This window comes from Myotis davidii, unplaced genomic scaffold (assembly GCF_000327345.1).
Source record: "Myotis davidii unplaced genomic scaffold, ASM32734v1 scaffold1915, whole genome shotgun sequence".
In the NCBI taxonomy this organism is placed as follows: Eukaryota; Metazoa; Chordata; class Mammalia; order Chiroptera; family Vespertilionidae; genus Myotis; species Myotis davidii.
The window spans coordinates 870,382-879,932 of NW_006286237.1; the positions used below are offsets into that span (position 1 = coordinate 870,382).

At 45.2% G+C, this 9,551-nt stretch overlaps 1 protein-coding gene across 1 annotated transcript in view; it reads left to right on the forward strand.

Annotated features, from left to right (window-relative positions):
* TMEM183A (transmembrane protein 183A) overlaps positions 1–7,873 on the forward strand; it is a 9,404-nt gene extending 1,531 nt beyond the window's left edge. The window contains exons 2-7 of the mRNA XM_006757492.2: positions 6–173; positions 1,393–1,552; positions 2,396–2,576; positions 4,661–4,741; positions 5,329–5,484; positions 6,703–7,873. Of these exons, the coding sequence (XP_006757555.1) occupies positions 6–173; positions 1,393–1,552; positions 2,396–2,576; positions 4,661–4,741; positions 5,329–5,484; positions 6,703–6,888 (932 nt within the window). The 3' untranslated portion in view covers positions 6,889–7,873. The remainder of the gene's footprint in view (positions 1–5; positions 174–1,392; positions 1,553–2,395; positions 2,577–4,660; positions 4,742–5,328; positions 5,485–6,702) is intronic.
* Positions 7,874–9,551: the final 1,678 nt, after the last annotated feature.

The window sequence follows — 9,551 nt, forward strand, 5'->3', positions numbered from 1 at the left end:
TCTAGTAAAATCTCTCTGCGGCTTGGAAGCCTCTCAGGTTCCCGCGGTGGAAGCTCTCTCTGGGGCTGGGGAGCCCTGCGACGTCACTGACAGCAGTGACGAGATGGATGCGCAGGAGGAGAGCATCCACGAGAGGCCCGTCTCCAGAAAAAAGAAAAGCAAGAGGCACAGAGGTACAGGGCTTGCTCTCCTTTGGTTCATTCGTCCTGTGTGTGGTGACAGCAAGTGGAGAACCTGAGTTTGGATCTCAGGAGTCGGACAGGGTTCAACATGCCATGAAGCTTTTCTTTACTGATTCCATTTTGAAATTTCTTAATAATTATGTTTAAAATACAGTTCTTTAATCATTATTGAATTTTGACCCTAAAGACAAATTTTTAATAGCACTCTGCTTCATAAAAGTTCTGATGGGTCTCAGTGGGGGAAATGCTGGTGCCCTCTCTTTCAGAGGGCGATGTAAGGTGGGGCCCCAACATGGTAGACCAAGCTTTAAGTGATTTCAAGAAAGGATAGGAGCCCAAAAAGAGGATGTTGCTTTAGAGGCCTTGGTCTCTGATATGAGGAACTCAACGCAAGAACCTGATTGAGTCAACGAACTGCTGGGAGCAATGACCTAGAAAAGCAGAGGCAACAGTGGGGAGGTGGTGTAGGGGCCTTTTGCCCCGGAAAGAGGAGGAAGAAATCTGGTTTTTGGATAGTTCTATGATAGGTCTGAGCTAAAGGTTAAAGGTTAGCTTTAGGATTAGACCAGAATTGAATGATTTAATGTATGCAACATTACTTTGCAAACTTCAAAATAGCATATAAATAATTATTAAATAAAAGCCGTAAAAACAAGACCTATTTACTGGGGCATCAGGAAGCAAAAGTTTCCAGCAGCTGGAATAAGCAGGAAATGATGAGTTTGAGAGGCTTCTTGGACCTTTTAAACCTTTTTCTTAGCTGTGCAAGACCTGGGAGAATCTAAGTGATTGGGGATTTTTTTAAAAAAAATATTTTATTGATTTTTTACAGAGAGGAAGGGAGAGAGATAGAGAGTCAGAAACATCGATGAGAGAGAAACATCGATCAGCTGCCTCTTGCACACCTCCCACTTGGGATGTGCCCGCAATCAAGGTACATGCCCTTGACTGGAATCGAACCCAGGACCCTTCAGTCTCCAGGCCGATGCTCTATCCACGGAGCCAAACCGGTTACGGCTGATTGGGGATTTTTAGATATGTGTGTAATAGAAGTTCAGAGTTTATGGAACATGATTTAACTATGGGTGGTGGGCACACAGTGCAATATACACGTTATGTATCCTAGAAATGTACCCTTAAAACCTAGAAGACCCTATGTTTTTTGTAAAAAGGGAAGGTCAGAGATGATAGTTCTTTTCTTCTGTTTCAGAAGACCTGGATGGGGCTGGAGGTGAAGAGTACCCCATGGATATTTGGCTGTTGCTGGCCTCCTACATACGTCCTGAGGACATTGTGAATTTTTCCCTGATTTGTAAGAATGCCTGGACTGTCACTTGCACTGCCGCCTTTTGGACCAGGTTGTACCGAAGGTGCGGCCACAGGGAGCTCACTGTTGTCTGTGTAGCTGATTCCATGGTGTTTGTGATGTGAAACTGCTCCTGGGATGGTGACCTTTGCACTTTCTCTACTCCAGGCCTGGTGTGAGCCTGGCTTTGGGTTCCTTGAGACCCTCATTTAAAATTTATAGTATTAATTCATCAAGGCAACTGTCTTCCCTGTGGTTGTCCCCTCCCCTGATCCCATATCCGTTTGCAGCAAAAGTGTTGCTTCACGTTTCAGAAGAATTGTCTTTGATTTTTCCTTAGGGGGTTGTCTTAGCTGGAATTTTCAAAAGCTTCAGATGCCCACCTGTTTGTCTTTCTAACTAGATTAGTTTCTTATATTTGTTGGTCTTCTTGAAGTACCATATAGTACCATATAGTTTTGTTCTTATGCTGCCCTACATACACTTGTAGGGGTGAGGAGAGGGTGAACAGTGTGGCTAGTAAAAGGGTAGTTCTTGATACTGGGTGCAGAAGTGTAGTGAGGTTAGGAACTGCCAGAGAGAATGTGGTGGGAAGGAAGTAGAGAACCTGGTGACCCTTCTGGACAGGGTCTGAAGTACCTGGTACTCCTAGCAAAGCTAAGACTTTCCCTTTCTTAGGGTGAAATACGGATAACTAGAAATTTTAAAAAGGATGGAGAAGTATATGATTATCAGGTATGTGTAAATTGAGTTTCACATAGCGAAGAAGCAAAAGTAGCTGAGAAGTGATAGATGGAGATGTGTGTGTATGAGAGCGAAGTCAGACTGAGGCCAGGAGTCACAGGAGCCTGACCTGGAGCAGGAGAGACAGGCCACACGTTGGTAGGAGTCATGTGTCGTGTTTCAGGCACTACACGCTGGATGCCTCTCTGCCTTTGCGCCTGCGCCCAGAGTCCATGGAGAAGCTGCGCTGCCTCCGGGCATGTGTGATCCGATCTCTGTACCATATGTATGAGCCCTTCGCTGCTCGAATCTCCAAAAATCCAGCCATTCCAGAAAGCACGCCCAGCACATTAAAGAATTCCAAAGTAAGTGAGACTCGGCAGGGTTCTTGTGTGGTCGGCCTGTCGCGTGCGTGGCTTGTCTCCAGCTTCCTGGTGGGGAGGCTGGGCCTCCGGGCCCCAGGCTGCTAGGGGACGAACGTAAACTTCCAGGTCTCCAAGACGTCCCTGCTTGCCGGCCTGGCTTCCTGGGCTTTTATCACACTCGCTCTTCTCTTTATCTTATTTTCATGTTAGATGGCGTTGATGGTTTGGGTTAGGAAGAACACGACCCACTGGTAGATCTCAGCTGTAATTCTTAAGTGTTTTAAATCGATGCAGAGGTAGAACACGAACAGCTTACTAGTTTTCTCTTTCTGTTAGGACGTGGACATCTGGATTTCCCTTCTTGTTGACCTTTAGGGTCCTGGTGTAGGCCTGGCTCCCTTAGCGTCTGCTGGCATTCTGATTTGTACGTAGGTGTGTTAGCCTTGGTCCGTTCTCTTCCTTTTCTCCTTCATAATGAAATACCTAGTGAACACGCCTTTGTCCGGCAGAGCTTGTATGGCAGATATTATTATTCAGGCCAGTTGATGGCCCCCCCTCCCCCCCAAACTAATATTGTCTAAATTTTGTATCTTTTGATCCTGTAGGTAATTCTGGTGTTCTGTAGCACTGCCTGCTCCTTTGTAACTTGTTTTTACGCTTTGGGTGGTGCAGTGACTCTTTTCCCCGAGTGTGTCCAAGTGTGACCATATTGATTACACTTAATCAATACCTTATACATATTGATGAAAAGGTGCTGCTGATTTCAAGGTTATTTATCAAAGTTCCTCCCAGGGTTGCAGATGGAGGTGGTCAGGGCCATGAGCTGAGCTCAGTTTAATATCATGCCAGCTGATGGATACACGGCTGGGGTAGAATTTCACCCAGCAGCTGTTTCTGCTTGTAATGTGAGTGGACAGTGTATTGTGTCACGTTTACAGTCCCCCACACCCTTCCGAATAGTGATTGTGTCAGACTAACTGTGATGAGGAGGGCATCGCCCCAGAGCTGACCAGGCAGGTGTAGGTCGGTTGCTGGAAGCAGAGCAGTGTCGGGCAAACTCGTGCTGACACATCGTAGCGGCTCCAGTGCCCAGCTCTGAAGGACCTGTGTCTTCACACTCTTGTCATCGCATAGTAACTCTTAAAAGGCAAAGTGGAATGATAGCTAACGTTTCATCCAGATAATGAGCCCGGGCTCCCTGGCTGCTGCTTCGGTGCCTTGTGAGAGATCTGAAGAGGACGTGGGCCTGCGGTGGCAGCTGTCCCATGCATGGCCTTGCCACTTGTGCAGCCACGGTCGCATGGCATTCAGGGAGTTGCCAGCACGCCTGAAGGAGCGGTCCCATGTTCCCGGACTCCAGCTTTTCGTATTTGATTCTCCCTCTCTCTCTTTTCAGTAGCATAGCTTGTGTGGGACACTGGAGCCGTTGTGATGGCAGCAGAAGTGTTTGCCCCTTAAAGCCAAGCCCATTATTTTTGATGGAACATCAGGACGTACAGGGCATGTCTGAAGGGCAGGACAGCTGGCACGGCGGACGACCCACCCCTTGTCCCCTGGGAGGTACTTGACTTCTTGTGCTTAAACTTAGCTGTAGCCTGCCTTCACCGAGGGGCGTACTGAATTCAGCCCGGTTCTGTAGTGTCCACCCTGGCTGTCGGCTCCCAAAGGGTCCTGAGTGGCTGGCTCCTGTTGATTTCAGGGCTGGCCTTCTCTGCCTGCCTTGGATACCATCTTGCCTGGTGGCTGCCTATGTTTTAATATAGTGGAGTGGCCTGCTGACTCAGAGAGTGCCCCAGTCCCTAGAGACCATGTTTCTGTCCTTAGAGATGAGGGTTGACCGCGCAGCCTCTGAGGTTGACTGACATTGGTCCCTCTTCTCTGTGCTGAGTAGCCTGGGACTGTCTCTGCACGTGGCACAGTGTCAAATTGGGGGGCGGGTCTCGATCTGTGCCGGAGTGAAACCACAACATTTAGAGCTGGCAGACAGAAAGGTTTCTGCTGATTATTTTTTTTTGTTGCCTTCTTTTTCTTTTTTTTTCTTTTCTGTCTTTTACTTATTTTTGGTTTATTTTCTTTTCTTTTAGTGCTTACTTTTCTGGTACCGAAAGATTGTTGGGAACAGACAGGAACCAATGTGGGAATTCAACTTCAAGTTTAAAAAACAGGTAAGTAATTGTATCTCCTTTTTGTTTTTCAGATATCTTGTTCTAGTAAATTTAGCTAGGCATAAGGTTGACTTATTAAAATAAAATACACATCAAAACCTGTAATAATGCCATGAAGAGAAAATGAAGGGGGAACTCCTATGTGAAAGACACACAGGGTGTAGCAGCTTAATGCAGAGAGTGGGTCCTGGGCCCGGGAACACAGCGTGCAGGATGCCTGGGAGTGGGGGCCGGTGTCCCCCTTTGTGCAGCATATGTTGTCTGCAGTTGACAGGTCACAGGGAATCTGCGGTCTTCCAGACATTGGAGGGCTTCTGGCAGCTGTGCGTTTCCATTTCTTGCCGAGTGGCAGGAAATACCATCTAAATGCAGCATCGCACCCACTCCACATTGCCCATCCAAAGGTGTGTCCCTTTCAAATGGCAGGTTTTCTTGATCTTTATGGAAGCCAATATGTACATAAAAAAAGAGGAGAAAACAGAAACATAGGTCTCATAGCATCAGTTGAGTCATAAAATTGTCATTGGTGGAGTCTTGTCCGTAAACATGTCGTCTCAGCCATGAGATTAATTTTCCGTTCTCCTCAGTCCCCCAGATTAAAGAGCAAGTGTGTGGGAGGGTTGCAGCCTCCTGTTCAGTACCAGGATGTTCACACCAACCCCGACCATGACTGCTGCCTCCTGCAGGTCACCACCCTCAATTTCATCTTTATTCCCATTGTTATGGGGATGATATTCACCCTGGTAAGTGGAGACAGGATGTCGCCTCCGCTCTTTCACAGACTCTGACTACCTAGGTTTTAAAAGAAATTTGTAAATTTAACCATTGAAGAAGAAGTCTTTAATGAAGATTTAAAAGAGTCTGAAAGCAGAGTTGTATATTAGGAACAAATTTGTGTAGCAGTTATGCATGTTTGAGAGTATTTTATCTCTTCTCTGAAGTAAAGGGAATGTTTCTGCTTCTCCTTTGTAGTGATCATTAATGTGAGAAACAGATCCTATTAGGGCAGTGGTTCTCAACCTTCCTGATGCCGCGGCCCTTTAATACAGTTCCTCATGTTGTGGTGACCCCCAATTTCATTGTTACAAATTGAACATAATAAAAGCATAGTGATTAATCACAAAAACAATATGTAATTATGTATGTGTTTTCCGATGGTCTTAGGCGACCCCTGTGAAAGGGTCGTTCGACCCCCAGGTTGAGAACCGCTGTAGTAGGGACAAGGATGAGGCTGTACGTGAGCCCTAGATAGCTTTTTTTTAAAATGGCAAAATAAATAATAAATAATTTAAGGAATTTAAATAACGCATATATACATTGACGGACTTCTGATAACCTACAACTGCAATTTACCTTTTAGGGATTGTTCTTTAATGTGTCTGTTAGTATGTGCTTGGGTACCTGGCCCCTCTTAAGTAATTTTGTGTAATGTCATACAAGCTGCTCTTATTGTAGGCACCTCTCCCCTTTCTCTAGGTTAGGCCATGTTAATGACCTCGCTGTGTATCACTCATACGTTAGGTACTTAATACCCATATTGTTCTATGTGGACCTACACATGCATAAACATATTTAGAGATTTTGTGGTGTATTTTACCAAGAAAACAAAAAACGGGATCTGGGTGTGTTTTATGAATCTTGGTTTCACTTGCTCAACAATATCTGTTCAAAATTTATTCCTTCAAGTCATCCAGCTCTAACCCAATATTTAAAAGTTGGCTTTGGTGGTAGTCTTTGTGCATATATCCTGATTTATTCAGCCATTTCTTAGTCTACTTTAAATATATATATCCAGCTAAGAAGAACTTATAAAATCACTCTTAATTTTTTTATATCTTTGCAGAGATTATCTTGTGGCCTTGCCAATGTAAATTTTGTCTAGACTCTTATTTCAGAGGGGCTGTAGGAGAAGAAGTTCAATTTGGGTATGGGATGTAATGTCATTTGCTTTCCCCTCCCAGTTTACGATCAATGTGAGCACGGACATGCGGCATCATCGAGTGAGACTGGTGTTCCAAGATACTCCTGTGCACGGTGGTCGGAAACTGCGCAGTGAGCAGGGTGTGCAAGTCATCCTGGACCCAGTGCACAGCGTTCGCCTCTTTGACTGGTGGCACCCCCAGTACCCGTTCTCCCTGAGAGCGTAGTCCCTGTGTCCTGTCCCGGGAGGGGTGGCTGGATTGTTTCTCTGGTTAGTGAGGCACATGCTCTTCAGGTTCCTGGGGCTCCTGCTGGGGGAGGGCGAAGGGTTGAATCAAGAGGAAAAACAACCACGACTTCTAAACATATTTTAATGTAAGAGTTTCCTCTGAAAGGAGAAACTGGGCCCTATTTTCTGTGTTAAACCTCACTTGGTGCTATTGAGTTTGTTCTTTATTCTTTTATCCCAATGAAAATGGATGATCTTGCTCTAGGAAAAAATTAGACTCTTGAATCAAACAAGGAAGTTTAAGCCTTCCCTATGGATCAGAGGAACCTTAGAGGCATAGAATTGCTGCTGCTGTTGTTCCAATTGAGCTGCCCCTCAAATTCAGGTGACTATTCTCCCTTTACCCTTCTCCAGAAATAAACCAGGTGACAGGGTTTTCAGAATCTTATAAGATTGGCTTGTGTATCTTTCTTTAAAAATAATTTTTGGATATTTATCACAAATATTCTTTTGCCACTTTGGGATTTTAGGTATTTTTTTGCATGAGGCTGAGAATAGTAATAGTAATGACTGTGTCCCTAGGTCCTGTACTAGGAACTTTATATAATATCTCTAATTTCCACAGTCCTGCAAGGTAGGTACTGCCCTCATCCTGTGGTTGAGGAAACGGAATCAGTGACATAGGCAGGACTCCCAGCCCTCCCACAGTTAGAAGGTTATTCTTGGTTTTCTTGGGTAGATGGTGGCAGAGGGAAGTAGGCAGAGTGCACATAGAAAAAGTCAAAGGTGAGTAAAAATTTGTAGTGTGCCTTATCCCTAATCAACCTGAAGGTGTATAAAATTGATGAAAGAATCTGTTAAATATGTGTTTCTAAGTAAAATGTAAAACAAACCAGGAAATTTATTATAGGAAAGATGGTGATATTTTCATTGAATTGTTAGGCATTTATTATACTGAAGGTCATTAAAAATACATCCCCTGTCGAAACTGGGGTCCTGAATTACAAGCACTGTGACTCTCCGGCTCTGCCCTGGGCGTCCTGGCGTCCTGTGTCGTTCTTGCAGAAGCACAGTTGCCAGAGGCCGTGCTGTAGCTGGTGTGCTCTGAGAAGGGCATCCTGGCTGGGATGTTTTTGTTTCGTTTTTGCTAACAAGATAATCTTGCTGCTTTCTGCCGCCTGATCCCCCGCCACATGAGCTGGAGATTGCCATGAGGTGGGTGTTAAGATGATACTCTTTAGACAGGAAAATGTTGTCACCATACTGCTAAATTAGTGTGTTGTTTTTTTCCTTCCCATCCTCCCTGCCCCCTGCTATTTAAGGAGCATCGGCTGACAGCTAACCTTAGCCCACACCGAGGGTGGAATTAAAGCTGTGCATACAAAAAGTGAGCTTGGGTCCACGAAACACAGAATTGGGGCATTTAAGTGATGAAAACAAACAAAACTCAAGGACAGTAAGCACCGTGCCCACCTCTACAGTCAAACATTGCCCCAGAGGCAGGAGAAGAGAAGCACAGATCCCTAGTCCCAGAGCTAAAGATTCTGTGGAGCACAAGGGGGCTCTCCTGGTGGATTTCTGTCCCCCATTTAGGAGTCCCCTTTAAAAAGGGGAGTGAAATGCATTTAGGTGGTTGACCTGACAGCTTCTGAGGTTTTGTATCAAACTGTGGTATGATGATTGACAAAATAGATGTTGCTTCAGCATAGCGTTGACAAACACTTGGTTAACATGGCTTTAGCTTTCCCTCTTCACTGGCTGAGTTGCCTTTTCTAGGGAGATTTGTGTTTATTAGTGAAAGGATGTGAAGTGTCTCAGGGATTGCCCTTTGATGAGACCCCCTAAACCACCTGGAGAAGGTTTGGGACTTGTTGGACTGCTTGTGTAAAACCTGTTTTGTAATTTTCACTTCCTTAAATATATACCTTGATTTTGCTCTGACGGTCAGTCAAACTGTACATTTAGCTTCATTTCTCATCCCCCAAATACATCACAATTATTCAGATTTTCCTACATTCTACAAAAGATACCTGGAAACTAAGCCAAATGGTGAATTTATTGGAGGAAAGAAAAAAAAGGTGATATATGCAACTGACCTCAACTACAGCTGTGTTTTATTGAACATGTGCACATCTGTAAATATGTACACAGTGCAAGCACATAAAAATTCTTCACTCTTCTGCAGTGCACATGGCCTTGTGCAGGACTGAGCAGGCTCAGGGATAAACATGACAAACCAGATTGGAATGATGCATCAATAGCCACACGGGATGGGGGAAGGAGCAGTTCAGGAAAATGGAGCGAATACTATCATTTGTCAATCAGGAATTTTGGCGCTGAGACTGTCTTCATAATGTTAACAATCACCACGTGCCCGAATTGGTAAAAGTGACACAATTCTCTTGAGTGCACACTGCGGAAATGTATCTGTACTTCAAGTTTCTCCACTAAAAAGTGGGCGTGACCAAAGGAAAAGTAAAGGCATGAGTGAGCAGGTGTGAAGGTGACAGACCAGACAAGGCCAGGGCCCGGCCCAGCTGGGGAGCAGGTGGTAGATTCCGGACCGGGGTTCAAAGGGAGGCGGTGATGATACGCCCGATGATAAGCCGCCTGGCTTAGCTGAGACCCCGCAGCCTCCGGCTGCTCTCAGGTCACCTGCTG